Raw genomic sequence first — 14,123 nt, 5'->3', positions numbered from 1 at the left:
GAAGCCTACCGACGACCAACATCCACCGAGTACAATTAATGTTGCAGATGTGCAACTCACCTGTCCTACTCAGGGACCTGGATCTAAAAAAAGTGGATTCGGTCTATCTCCGGGGTAGAAATGACGGAGGAGGGGGGACTGCCAGCCCTGGTATCCCCGCTAAGATGTGCATCTTTGGAGGCGGATTGGAGTCATGCGCACGTCGCTTAGACCTCGACGTAAGGCACCTTCGAAAAACGCGCTAGAATTTGCGGCATGGTCGGCAAATCAGTTGACTCAAAAAGGTTAAACTTTGGAGAAGTAAATAGTCTCACATCACTTTCCCAGCCCTTTGTGTGCCATACAAAGACAGAGTCCAGGAAAAATGCGGGATGAAAAGATAGGATATCATCACCTTTCTATAATCGTTATAACAATTATGATTACTCCGTAGATAATAAAGAATCTCCTACTTCGTCATGCCCAGTGGCGATGTTTCCCTATCAAACAGGCTTATCTGGCCCAACCAAGGCTAAGCTGGCCAAGGCAAAGCAAAGTTGGCGGCTCCGGCTCCACCGGGCGAGATCCCCCCCGCATTTTCGCCAATTTGATATTTCGCTTCATTCATGCAAATGTCCCTCCTAACCTCCTCCAACTCGTTCCTTTCACACACATAATTCATCCTCATGGCAGGCAATGGGTCGCGAGTCACAAAACGTTCCTTGAACGCGTGGGTTTTCGCTTTCAGCCTTGCATCATAAGATTCTCTTGATCCTGACTCTGACCTTGTCTCTAGCTGCACCCGATGTCGCAGACAGAAAATCAAATGTTCGGGAACACAGCCGTGTGACGGTTGCAATAAGCGAAAATTAACCTGTATCTTTGATGATCGTGATCAAAAGATCCTGGTCACTCGAGGGTAAATGATTCCTGCAGCCCTGCCCGGCTCGCCTCCCCGCCACCATCATTTCTAGCCCCCAGGAGGCGCGATAAGAAGATACCTAGCTGAAACAAAGATACAGCTACATAGATGAATTGCATCAGAAAATTACTAGTCTGCAGCAGAATGGTGAACGCATTGATCCTAGTCCACTCAGCCCAGATTATGCAGAGGATAGGTCTCCCGGTTCGTACTTCCGTTGTTTCGCTCGTGCATTTCAATGCTCATGCATAGCAGATCTCAAACATGACTCGCCCCAATTGTCCCGCTCATCAGTTCACGACAATGAGGAATCTCATCAGTTACATCAAGAGATTGAAGATCCAGCTTCCGGGCTCACCAACCCGCTTTCTACAGGCCCTCCGGCCTTTATGTCCGCAGATAATGGGAGGACATGTACGTCGGAGAGCTACCCGCTAATAGCTACAACGATTCTAATCCCTTGGGAAGTCTATCTAGGAACTTCCTCGAACTGGTCATTCGCTCGTCGAGTACTGAGTCTCACTCACGAGCACATTTATCAAGAGGCATTGCCGACAGGGGCCTTGATATTTGATGGCGCAACTTACGATCTCGGATGGGATGGCCTACGAAGGAGCCACAGCACGACCGAACCCCCGGCGGTTCCCACTTATGATCATGCAATGTACCTGATCAATGTCGTCAAGTTCCGCTGCGGGCAGCTGTATCATCTATTCGACGAGAACGAGTTCATGGCTAACCTGCAGGAGTTCTACTCCGAGCCTAAACCTAACGCAACCGCCGGGTTGTGGTATGTTCATTTCCTTCTCATTCTGGCTTTCGGAAAAGGGTTTGTGAAGCACAAGGTTCAAGGAAACAGACCCCCTGGAGCGGACTACTTTGTCAAAGCGTTGGAAATGCTGCCGGACGTGATTGTTCTTCATGAGGAACCGATCGAGTCCACGGAAGTTATGTGCTGCATTGCACTTTATCTACAAGCATTGGATTGCAGGTCTTCAGCACACAACTATGTAAGTCAGAGACTTGCGGATTTCAATCTGGAATATACAGACTGACCCATCCTTCCGCAGATCGGACAGGCCATGCGAATGGCCATGGCGGAAGGAATGCACACGCAGATGCCGATCGAGTATCTCGGAGAGAACGTGGTTCAACGGTGTCGCAAGATCTGGTGGACAGTATACATCCTGGATCGCGAGATGACCTCGTTGATGGGTCTCCCCCAGACTCTGAACGACGACCAGATCAACACTCTCCTCCCAACATTCCCAGGTTCAATGCAGCGTACAGCTGCCATCGGAATGCACATCCGACTCTCTCGAATCATCGCTGAAATCAACGGCTGTAAGTAGTGAAGAAAAATCACCAACGGAAATCGCAAAGTCAAAGAACCCCTTCTCACAAACGCCCTTCTTCTTGCACAGCGGTATATGCCATAGACGGTCGCATTAATCGAAACTTCCTCCTACGCACAAAATCCGCCCTTGCAAATATCGCCAGTCTAGCCGATGAACTTCGACGAGCATTCCCACTGCAAATGGATCGCGAGATTAGCGGTGTCTCCAGAATTTCTGCATACCTTCACCTCCTCTACCACCAATGTATCGTCCTCGCAACCCGACCGCTCCTATTCTGCTTTCTGAAAATTCGCTTCGAGTCGCCTGAAAATTGCATCAAGGTGCTTAATACTTCCAGAACTGTTCGAAGTTTGATCCAAATGAGTATGGACTCTGCTCAGCAGATAATTTGCATCCTTCACAGTCTCCAGACCGAGGGCCTTCTGGGTAAGTTGAAAGAAAAAAGAGAAGAGAAGCTGCCTACCCCTACATCATATCACTATTTTCCGCACTGCAATAGGTCATCTAACGATATTTCCTCTCTATAGAAACATTCCTGTCCTTCGACCTCGAATCGATATTCGTCTCAACAGTCGTCCTACTAATGGGCCCAGCAATCGACATCCGCTGGACATACCCAATCTGGCTCGAAAAAGCCTACGCAATCTTCGAAGAAATAATCGAAAGCGGAAACCTACTCGCGAAATTCCGTCGTTCAGAACTCCACCTGCTGGACGAGTTATTAAGCTGCTTCCCACAAGAACATCCGCGATGTCTATCCGCGCCCGTCTCATTTCCGAACAATGTTCTCAATAACAATTCGCAAGTTTCCCTTGCTAGCTCATTCCCGCCGTCCGGACAAGCACAGGCTTCTGCTGCTGCTACTGCGCAGACACAACTCGAGCACGATATGCTGTCTGATCCCGGCGTTGGTGTGGGTGTTCCTGCTTTGGATGATCAGGAACTTGGATTTACGAATCGTTTGACTGCGGAGCAGATTATGGCTGTTGCGGATTCGATTGAGAGTATTGATACGGAGTGGATGTCTAATGCGATGATTGAGCATAGTATATGGTGAAGCTCGGGTTCTTTACGATGAGCAGGATCCCTCTTTTCCTATTTTCTTTTCTATTATGCGGCGGGGATGCATCGCGTGCCTTTGATGAATGAAGTTGGCTCAGACTACTTACTGGTATCCATGATGATTGATGTTGATGATGATGTACAATGAGCCCTTGAAATGAAATGACTAGACTTTTAGAGATGATTATTTAGATGGATTAAATTCTTTTTCAGCAGGGATAGCAGAATTAAGTACATGAACAGAATTTATGGCTAACTAATGTGATACGACATTAGATAACTAGAATTTTGAGTTATTCTAGTATGTTAAAGAGAAGAAGAAAATAATATCAAAACTCAGCATTCTCACTAATCCCTCCATAACAAACAGGACATATCCCTGCAACCTTATTATGCCCTGCCTCAAACCACCGCATAAGATCATGAAAGACCTTGGAACTGGGTACAAGAATCCTCGTCATGGGATTTATGCAATACTTTTGGTTTTGGCGGCCGACTCGGAAGCGAGACTCGGTACATTGCACGATATCTATGATGAAGAAATGACCACAACCACCTCTTCCGGTATGATCGAGGACTTTCAAGGAACACATGTATGGATAAGTGAAAATTGATAACCAAGACCCGATTTTTGAACCGATTGTTCAGTATTGATATTAGTCTTGCTTTGCTGTATCTTTTTTCTAGCAAGTTTCTAACATTGACGGCCGTCTTAGAGAGTGATACGAAGTTTTCGCGGAAGTGGTAAGATATTTGCTCTATGGAGGGGTTGCCTGATCTCGGAGATATTGAAATTCAGATTAATATGAGTGCATATTTAGAGTGAAGCTGGTTCTGCAATAACAGCGCAGACGCGGGTCGGTGCATGTTTAAAAATGACTGCTGATTTCTCGGAATCGAAAAAAAAATGTGCAAGTCAGATACTCATAGATCAAATATGAATAGTTTCATTTGGGACAAAAGTTTCTTTCTCCCAATCTATGAAATATAAAATAGAGTGGACTTGCGTGGCTCCTCAAATTCGATGCCATCCAATGGTGTCTCAAGTTGATTTGGAAACACCATGTTGATGTTTCATTCAAAATGAGACAATGCAAACGCAATATGAGAAGCAACAAACAAGCAATTCAATATACCAAAGGTACTCTAAAGAATCTGACTGACTCGACTCTCTTTCAGGTTCTTTTCTAGATCGTTGAATTTTTATTGTGTTTAGACAAAGAAAGAAATCATCTCGTGTGTCATCTGATTTACGATTGGTTTACCTTGAAACGCTCAGCTGAGGACTGTTTTAGACGTCAACAAAGAGCGCAATACCCTCATACCTGATACTTGTTCTACTGCTTATAGAGCTTTGTTAGGAACAAAAATATTTCTGAAACAAATTCGCAATATTATCATTGAAGATTCTAAAATTGATATGCAAAGATCTATAGCTTGGCCTTTGATGGCAAAATACTTGATAGCTCCTTCGATGATCCAAGACGCCAGCTCACATCGCCGCCCCAGTCACCCTTGCCCTCGTTGGAGGGTGGCTGCTTCCAGCGCCACCGGGCAACAGGTTGTTGACTACCCGGTGCCTCGAGCATATCCGTGAGGAATGTTCCAGCAATAGGGAACATTTTGAAAGCGTGACCCGAGTCACCGGACATAACGATGATGGAATCAGACATGTTGGGAATATAATCGACGATGAAATCAGAATCATTGGTATCAGCGAACCAGCAAAGAGATTTCTCGACGAAAGGCCTGTCCGCAAGAGAAGGCAGAGTCTGCTTTAGCAGTTGTCTCAACTGCTTTTCATCCTCCTCTGGCAAGAAAGCGCTCTCTTTAAGGGTATCAGGAGAGTGCGAGACCCCAGTTTTGGGATCAGTGTTGATATAACCACCACCCATAGGACACATCTTCAGCAGGTTTGTCTTTGGGTCCGGTTCGAAGAAGAATCCCAAATCACGCGCGTAGGTAACGGGGATTCCGCGAAGAGCAGACGTCTCCTCATCAGTGAGATGGACATGCGCAACAGACCACGACTTCGCAACGACCGTTTGTCCAAGTTGGGGCACCAGGCGACCAACAGCGGCGCCAGCAGCAACGATTACCAACGACGCAGGGTGGAAACGGCCATTCTTTGTGCGGATACCGGCGCACTTCTTGGCTGTGGCGGTGGAAACGTAAACAAGCTCATCTACTGCGCCATTTTGCTCTCCCAAAAAGAATCGCACACCGGCAGCCTGGGCGGCGCGGTATACACCAGCGAGAGCGGCGCCAGAATGCGCGTAGCCGTCGAAGCGATTGAAGTATCCGTTCCAGCCAGTCAAGGGGCCATCAAGCTGCCAACAAGCTTGTCGGACATCCTCCACATTATCTAAAGAAACGACGTGCGGCTTGATTTGCGCATCTCGCTCGGCAGATGCACGGAATCTGTTTAGAGTGTCGGTGGCTTGTTGCGGAGCTGCACCTGATACACAGTGCAGAAAACCGACTTGATGGAAGTACGGCGCGAAGAGGGGGGTTTTCCAAGCTTGAATAGCTCTCTCAAAAAATCCGTATAGTTAGAATCACAAGCTTTTTCGTCCCGTTGGAGTCATAGACATACAATTGTCAGATCTGTGTAGAATTGATCCTCGTACTCTGCCCGCACGATCTTGTTCAGGTCATTGGCGGCAGAGAAGCGCGGGGGGGATATGATCATCTTTCTCATAAACAGAAACATTGGAATATCCCTTTTTCACGAGTTGCAGCGCAGTTGAGAGACCAAAGGCACCGCCACCGACGATGATGATCTGGTCCGTCTTGGAAACGCCCATGATGGAGGCGATGCAAAAATAACTGATTCGCTATTCAAATTCTTCCGACAGCTGTCTTCGCCTATCATATATACCCCGCAGACCATCGTTTTCATAGTCCATAAACCGGCCTGTCATGCGACACCAGCGAGTTCGCTGTCAAGCGCGTGTTATCGGGCATCGGAAGGCCTACCGAGTGGAGTTGATGAGGGGGAGAATTAACATTTGTAACCAATAATCGCCACATCTCCACAGGGCGTCGGGGGGTCTTCCGAGGTCAAGCTACCCAGGTGGCAGAGCTTATCTGCATCAAAGCGGGGGAAATTGGGGGGCTAAGCTGGTGATTTTTTTCTTTCTTGGGATTGAATCTAGCTCACTCAAAGTATTCTCACCAATTCACAAACAACTAGACTGTTGCGACCATGGCCGAAGTCAAATTCACAACGCTCTGTCTCTTGGGATGTGGTGAGTACACGATTTCCATCTTCAATTGAAGTTTGGCTAACGAGGTTGCAGGAAATCTGGGCGGCGCAATCCTCGACAGTCTGCTCAATGCCACTGAAAAAGAGTCCCTCTTCACTAAATTCATCGCGTGCGTGCGAAGTCAGAGCTCAGAGGAAAAGCTGGCAGCGCGGTTCTCCCAGCATCTCGCTAAATTGACCATCAAGCGGGGAGACAACACTCAAGCCGTGCGCGAAGCCGATGTGATCATTCTGGGAGTTGACCCATCCGATATCGAGTCGGTCCTGTCGCAGCAATCCCTCCGCGAAGCATTGGGGAACAAACTTCTGATCAGCATCGCAGCTGGTTGGACCAGACGAAAGCTCGAGCAAACCATCTACGGCAGCGAGACTACCAATGCCAATAAATCCGACCGTGCTTGGGTGGTGCGAACTCTGCCGAATATCGCCGCGCAGGTGTCTCAGTCTCTCACGGCCATCGAGGTCTCAGAGCCTGCTCCACCTGCACACTACCTGACTGTCACAAATGAGATTTTTGAGCGGATCGGAAAAGCTGTTCAGATCGATCCGAGGTTGATGAATGCTACCACGGCCGTTGGGGGGATCGACACCGGCTATGTTTGCGGTTATTTGCGATGCAATGATTGATGCAGCTGTGGCTGTGGGCGTTCCTCGAGACCTGGCACATACAATGATCTTCCAGTCGATGCAAGGTACTGCGGCAATGCTTCAAAGTGGAATACACCCGGCTTTGCTGAAGGACCAAGGCACGTCTCCTGAGGGGTGTACGATTGGAGGTTTAATGGTGATGGAAGAGGCTGGAGTAAGAGGATCTGTGGGCCGGGCACTGCGAGAGGCTGTTACTTTGGCTCGTCTGATGGAGACGCAGGAGCATGTCAATGATACTCGACGTTAAGTTAGAATTAGAAGGATGTTGATGCTGTCCATGATGAATGCAATTTCCAGCATCTATGCTGAGACGAAACAAAAAAAAATCATGATGAAACCAAATAAAGATCATTAACACATGACACATATTTCTCTACTATTCTATTCTTCTCTCTCGTTATGAATTCAACTTCTCGTGAAACATTGATCGTAGCTCCATATTCGCAAGACAACCAAATCCAAACGCAGGTATAATCCGAATACAACGGGTAACAGTCGTAGAAGCCAAATACTGCTGTGAGCGCTTCACACGATCAACCAAAGGCACTGTATGCTGTCGCACATATAGATCCAAGCCTAATAAATGCAACGGAGTAGCCACTAATTGCGTCAAAACCGGCACGGTCAACTGTGTAATGACAGGCTTTGCATGTGGATGCGTCGTCAGAGAATCAGGAATGACCTCCGATAATTTAGGAGCGAGCGTAAAAGAACCGAAAATCGTAACGCTATCGCGCAAAAGAAAAATCGCCGTCGCAGCTCGAGCTACGGCGCGGTTTTGCACGATGGCTGGTCGTGCGACGTCGAGGGCTCCAGCTGCTGCCACAGGCGCGGCTCGAGTACCGAAGATTTTCGCAAATCGCATATCTTTCCATACGCCCATAGGGACATTTACCGCCGTCGTGGAAAGAAATGTAATCATGCCTGTTGATGAAGCGTTCATCGCATTACCAATGGTGTCTGTTCCGTTGGCGACGGTAAAGGTAGCTGCGTAAAGGGCCCAGATGATGCCAAAGGGTAATTGGAAGACGAATCGAGCAGGGTGCTTGAGTGCTGCTGTTGCATGATTGCGAAGACCGCGAAGGAGAGACTGGTTCAACAGGGATTTCTCGACCAGCGCTCTATACAACAATTAGAATTAATTGTAGACTACCTTGAAAATGCCACTCACCGATCGATAATTGTCACTGCAGGTGCTACTAAAGTCGCAGAAACAGTTGCAGCACCGATATCAGCTGTGAGCCGACCTAATAATGATCGGTCCCATTTATTTTGGTGCTTATTCGACCTCTGTTCCATCGCTAGGTCGCCCATCATTCCATCATGAATCAATCAAACCTACTAGAATGGAATGGCGGGGGAAGGAAACCAACCTTTCCTTCTATCACCTGAATGAAAAAGTCGGTCCGCCTGACCGGTGGTTTCTTTTACTCGATTCTACCTTTGCTTATCGCATTGTTTAATGTGGGGAAACCAGGTCTAAGTGGCCATCGGGTTCTCGTCCCGATGCTGCACACGCCGCATCGCATCAACGCCGACTCCACTTCGTCATAGCTCCAGTCTATTCCAATCTACTCCAGCCCCGTTTATCGCGGGGTAGCTTGCTGTTTGCCATCGGCCATGCTCCCGATGAGAAAAAAAAAGGATTGCTGGAAATGCTGTGAATGCGTCTTAATAAAGATCGCTTGGTCGCCAATATGTTGCCTCTCGTTCAGTTCTCCTTCACACAGCCGTCATGTCCTCCTCTACTCTCATGAACATGCGCACTGCGCGATCCTTTGCTCCTCATCTCCGTCTGAACCCTGCTCGTCCTTTGGTTCAGATCCGAGGCAAGGCCACTACTCCCTTCCGTCTTCCTGACCCTCGCAATGAGCCCAACGTGAGCATATCATCCCAAAACTTCAATTAAACAATTGCAAGTGCCACCAACTAACATGTTCATTGCTAGCCACTTTACAAGAGAGGCTCTGAAGAGCGCACCAAGCTAGAGGAAGCTCTGGTCAAGCTCCGATCTCAACTTCCTGTTCAGAGCAGCGTTTTCTACAACGGCCAGGCACAAAAGTCTGCTCAATCGTGGGACCAACCTCTCCCCGCGGAGCACCAGACTACTTTCACCAACTACCCTCTGGCTACCAAGGAGCAGACCAAGGCTGCTATTGATGCTGCTCTGGGAGCCAAGCAGTCTTGGCAGGATACTCCCTTCGTCGACCGGGCTGCCATCTTCTTGAAGGCGGCTGAGTTGGTGACTGGCAAGTACCGTTATGACCTGATTGCTGCCACCATGCTGGGCCAGGGTAAGAACATCTGGCAGGGTGAGATTGATGCCGCTGCTGAGCTGGCGGACTTCTTCCGTCTCAACTGCAACTACGCCGCGGAGATTCTCGAGAGACAGCCTACTCGTGGCAGCAATGGCATGTGGAGGTGAGATTAAGCTACTCAACTATTTTTATTGTATAGGATTAGAGCTAACCTTTGGAACTATAGCCGTCTCGACTACCGTCCTCTCGAGGGCTTCGTCTACTCCATCTCCCCATTCAACTTCACCGCATTGGGTGGTAACCTGATCTCAGCACCTGCTCTCATGGGTAATGTTGTTATCTGGAAGCCCTCTCCCTCCAACGTCTACGCCAGTCAGCTCGTCTACAACATTCTTCTGGAAGCCGGTCTGCCAAAGAATGTCATTCAATTCGTGACCGGTGACCCCGAGACCATCACCGACGTTGCTCTCTCCCACCGCGACTTCGCCGGTCTGAACTTCATTGGATCATCCGACGTCTTCCGCTCTCTGTACGGCCGTATCGGTCAGGGTATCGCCAACAAGACATACCGCGAGTTCCCCCCGCGTCGTGGCGGAGACCAGCGGCAAGAATTTCCATCTCATCCACCCAACCGCCGACATTTCCAGCGCCGTGAACCACACCATCCGCGGCTCCTTTGAGTACCAGGGCCAGAAGTGCTCCGCCACCTCGCGCGTGTACCTGCCCGAGTCCCGAGCCGAGGAGTTCCTCACTGGCCTCAAGGCCGGCGTCAAGGAAATCACCATGGGTAACCCAGACAAGGACCTTGAGGCATTCATGGGCCCTGTCATCCACGGCCGCTCCTTCGAGAAGATCAAGTCTATCATTGACCGCAGCAACAAGGATCCCTCCGTCAAGCTGATTGCCGGTGGTGACTACGATGGCTCTGTCGGATACTACATCAACCCAACCGTCTACCAGGTCGACACACCCGACCACCAGCTCTTCAACGAGGAGATCTTCGGACCCGTTCTCGCTGTCTACGTCTACCCCGACGCCGAGTGGTCTTCCACCTTGAAGAAGGTCGACGAGGCCGGTGGCGGTCTCGCCCTGACCGGCGCTGTCTTCGCTCAGGATCGCACTGCCATCCGTGAGGCTGAGGACGCTCTCCGCTACTCCGCTGGCAACTTCTACATCAACTGCAAGACCACTGCTGCTCTCATTGGCCAGCAGTCCTTCGGCGGTGCCCGTGCCAGTGGTACCAACGATAAGGCTGGTAGCTCCGATGTGCTGCGCCGCTTCACCAGCCCCCGTCTGATTAAGGAGGAGTTCTTCCCCCAGAGTGGATTCACTTATCCCAGCAACCACAGCATCCACTAGATTATGATGAGTTATGATGTTGAAGCGTGTGCATGTTCGACTGTATAGTTTGAAGCCCGTACTAGATTTTCTTTGGAGTTAGTTCAAAACTGCAATTTATAATTATTACCAGTGAATTTTGGACGAAGTAGGCATTGGGCGTAACGAATGAATTGCCTCGAATAAAGATAGTAGGAGAACCTAATGGTGAATGTATTCGACAATTAATTCTATAATTAGACGAAAATTCACCTACTTCAAATCTCACCTTGAAGAATCCCCACTAAATAGTACAAGCTACAAGCAGTAACTATAAGCTATATCCCACCACCACCACCACCACCATAAGCCGATTACCCCAAAGCAACCCCATTAACAACAAAATCCCAATCAATTACTTCACACTCTTACAATCAATTCATTGACCTTCACCGTACCCCTCCAACCCCCACCAATCCAACCCCCTCGCTTATCATCCCAAAACGGCAACGCATCCCCCCCAAGCTCCCCGCCCCGCCAATCTCAAATCATCCGGGGAACACAAACCCGCCACACCCAACTTTGGATCACAAACCCGACATCTGCAAAGTCAGTTTTCAGTCTACGTGTATCCACTCGGTAGCCCTCCCGTAGGTCACCAGATGAGACGATAATTCTGCAACCCAACCTAAACTTGAATACAACCCAGCTTATCGTACCCTTGGCAGTAGATTGTGTGCGATACAGATAGGGAGCGAGGGGGGTCTGATGTTGAATTTTGGTGTAACTACTACTAGTAATGCAAGGATGGGGAAAGGGCCGGACTTTGAGTGGATGTAAGTGTCAATGAGAATGGGATGCTTTTTGGGATCTCAATTTTGGATATCGATTTGTGGGTGAATAAGTTGGGGTTGATTGACTAGTATACTCCAGACAGCTCGGTAGAGATTTCTATTGAGAGAACTAATAGAAAGAACTGATATTCGACTCGGACTTCGAGTTGTGGGTTTAGGACAAACATTCAGATCTAGCTAGGACTTAGGGCTGCCTACTACGAGTAGGTAAAAGGAGAGCTGTAAAAAGCAGTTTACATTACAATGAAAACAACTTCCAAGGTCGAATAACAAGATTGCATTGCGCCCGGAGTAGACATCAAAACTTGAACATATCATTGATCTCATGAATACGATCTGAAAATTTCGTAAAATCTATCCCATCCCATCCCCAAGTCTAACCTAGCAGGCAAGATATGCCATATCATTCAATTCCATGCCATCTTATTTCGAGAAAGAAAACATTCCCCTAACTCTCCTTCCAAACTCCCCCTTCAAAGCATTATACTCATCACTCGTCCGCAAAACAGCATCCCGATTCTCAATCGCCCTCCGCAAAAGATAAGCCAGACACTCTCCCATCCCACCCCAAGTAGAGCACTTATAAACCTCGGGACTCCCATCCGACCCCTTAAGCTGAAGCAACGAGAAACTAACCTCATCCGACATTCCATGCAACTGAGCAAATCCCACCGGCACAGTCGGCAGACCCGCCGCAGTGCGCTGCTTGTGCAACTGGTGCGCCGCCATGACACTTTCGCGATTATGGCTTGCGAGAAACAAATTAACGGACGGCCAGGCCTTGACGGAGCCAAATTCGCCGATATTTTGCTTCAGCGCGCCCGTTGTGATGGAATTGTATGCGTTATCGGTATCTTCTTTCGTGTCGTGGATAAGAGAGCGTTGATCCGAGGCAATATATGCGCCGCGAACGAGTTTCAGACCCAGTGTAAATCCTTCATTTTGGGCCGCGGCCAGGTGCTTGGCTAGTGTGTCGGAGGTGCTTTTGAGATAGGCTTGGTAAGTGTTGTAAACGAGAGCGTAGCCGTTGCGGTTGAATTTACGCATTAGGTCGAGTGTCATTCGCAGGATGCCCCATTGAAAATGTTGGGACTCGGCGTCGACGAGAATACGGACGTTGCGCTCTTCGCATTTTGTGCAGACTTCATCCATGGCGTCGAGCATTTGTTGTGGGGGGAGGTCGCCAACTGAGAAGGCTTTTGTAACTTGAGGTCCAGCCCCGGTAAGTTTGACAGCCAGGTAGTCACCATCTTCCAATTGTTCGACAGTCTCAATTGTGCCTTTCCGCCAGGCCTCGATATTGGCGCAGCGAGCTAGCGCCGGGTCCAAAGTTTTGCCCTTCTGCTGTGCTTCCAGGGCGGCGACTCCGAGACCCTGCTCGGAGCCGGTGCTGTGATCGAAGACGGTCTCCTTTGCGTATGTCATAATCACACCGCGAAAACCCATGTCTTTCAATTGTCTAATGGTGGCCTTTGTCTCGGCGCCATTCTCGCCCGCACAGAATTGCTCGTAGAAAGTCTTCTTCAGAAGGCCGTGGAGGATGGGGTTGCGGTCCACATTCAGCAAGAAGCCCCGGTTAGGTTTGGAAAGGATAGACATGGCCCATAGGGAGGGGCGGAGAAGGAGGGGCTTAGATGAGATGGCGGAGACCAGAAGAGATCGAAGAAGAACCCAATTAGGAACGACGGAGAGAGGAGGAGGAAGGGGGCCTTGAGTAGCAGCAGCCTCGCCATGGACTTGCAATATCGAGGCTGGTCGACGCTGCGAGGATGAAGCAAAACGCCTTTGCTGTTTAGGACCCTTTGATACCTGTTTGGAGAGTATAACGCATCGCGCAACGAGGATCTCGCCCGCACGAGGGCCCGGAGGCATTCCAGCCAGCCAGAGAGTCATTGCTTAGAAGATAGCTGTGTGGGATTGGAATTGATATTTGTGATTTTTCCCTAGCAAGTCTGGAAGATATGGTGCTTGTGGCAAGTCGTGACCAGTTTATTTATCGTTTCTACCCCGCCTATCCAGCTTCCCCGCGGTCCCATATCCAGATGATCTCGTTATCTGAGAGCATGGATTCGGGTGCGTGTCCGACAGAGCTATAGCACGCGGAGGACCCATACGGGAGCAGACCACGGGCAGCAGGACCGGGTCAGCGTAGGGTTTGGTAACCGAAAGCGGCAGTGTACCAGAGTTGATGCATTCCATTGATAATGGTTTGATAAGGGAATGCTTGTTTGGAGCTGAGTCGATGTATGGCCGGGAGGGCGGCCGGTGGAGGGTGGCGGACCAGAACCGGCCATCCTGCCGGTATGGCTGGGCGAGTCACGCGGGTGCTCGAGATACGAAATACATGAGTTGCACAAAGTGCATGATTGAAGTCAATTGCGAATCTCATTTAAAAGTATGGTGGAGGACGGGACACTGGCGGTGGTGCTCCTGTAGGCGTAGGGTGAGTGTGGGTGT

At 49.3% G+C, this 14,123-nt stretch overlaps 6 protein-coding genes across 6 annotated transcripts; 3 read left to right on the top strand and 3 right to left on the bottom strand.

The window, feature by feature from the left end:
- Positions 1-665: 665 nt before the first annotated feature.
- On the top strand, positions 666-3,316 carry N7481_007811 (uncharacterized protein; the record flags this gene model as incomplete). The annotated part of the gene is made up of 7 exons (XM_057267030.1): positions 666-709; positions 776-898; positions 1,002-1,315; positions 1,370-1,911; positions 1,972-2,245; positions 2,326-2,685; positions 2,787-3,316. 7 exons carry the CDS (start codon positions 666-668, stop codon positions 3,314-3,316), a joined length of 2,187 nt encoding a protein of 728 aa, XP_057121231.1.
- Positions 3,317-4,751: 1,435 nt separating this feature from the next.
- Positions 4,752-6,128, bottom strand: N7481_007810 (NAD(P)/FAD-dependent oxidoreductase; the record flags this gene model as incomplete). The annotated part of the gene is given in 3 exon segments (XM_057267029.1): positions 4,752-5,855; positions 5,918-6,013; positions 6,033-6,128. 3 exon segments carry the CDS (start codon positions 6,126-6,128, stop codon positions 4,752-4,754), a joined length of 1,296 nt encoding a protein of 431 aa, XP_057121230.1.
- A 401-nt stretch (positions 6,129-6,529) lies between these two features.
- Positions 6,530-7,484, top strand: N7481_007809 (pyrroline-5-carboxylate reductase family protein; the record flags this gene model as incomplete). The annotated part of the gene is made up of 3 exons (XM_057267028.1): positions 6,530-6,572; positions 6,624-7,186; positions 7,272-7,484. The coding sequence occupies 3 exons, from the start codon at positions 6,530-6,532 to the stop codon at positions 7,482-7,484; spliced, it is 819 nt and encodes a 272-aa protein (XP_057121229.1).
- A 150-nt stretch (positions 7,485-7,634) lies between these two features.
- Positions 7,635-8,536, bottom strand: N7481_007808 (uncharacterized protein; the record flags this gene model as incomplete). The annotated part of the gene is made up of 2 exons (XM_057267027.1): positions 7,635-8,358; positions 8,409-8,536. The coding sequence occupies 2 exons, from the start codon at positions 8,534-8,536 to the stop codon at positions 7,635-7,637; spliced, it is 852 nt and encodes a 283-aa protein (XP_057121228.1).
- A 436-nt stretch (positions 8,537-8,972) lies between these two features.
- N7481_007807 (Aldehyde/histidinol dehydrogenase) lies at positions 8,973-10,854 on the top strand (the record flags this gene model as incomplete). The annotated part of the gene is made up of 4 exons (XM_057267026.1): positions 8,973-9,116; positions 9,186-9,658; positions 9,722-10,024; positions 10,071-10,854. 4 exons carry the CDS (start codon positions 8,973-8,975, stop codon positions 10,852-10,854), a joined length of 1,704 nt encoding a protein of 567 aa, XP_057121227.1.
- Positions 10,855-12,089: 1,235 nt separating this feature from the next.
- N7481_007806 (proline dehydrogenase family protein) lies at positions 12,090-13,559 on the bottom strand (the record flags this gene model as incomplete). The annotated part of the gene is made up of 1 exon (XM_057267025.1): positions 12,090-13,559. The coding sequence occupies one exon, from the start codon at positions 13,557-13,559 to the stop codon at positions 12,090-12,092; it is 1,470 nt and encodes a 489-aa protein (XP_057121226.1).
- Between the last annotated feature and the right edge of the window lie 564 nt (positions 13,560-14,123).

Source organism: Penicillium waksmanii (assembly GCF_028829765.1).
Source record: "Penicillium waksmanii strain IBT 27052 chromosome Unknown utg000007l:1.0-4314555.0:1.0-4317578.0, whole genome shotgun sequence".
Taxonomy (NCBI): Eukaryota; Fungi; Ascomycota; class Eurotiomycetes; order Eurotiales; family Aspergillaceae; genus Penicillium; species Penicillium waksmanii.
The sequence above is the reverse complement of the archived record's forward strand: the minus strand, read 5'-3'. Positions and strand labels throughout refer to the sequence as shown.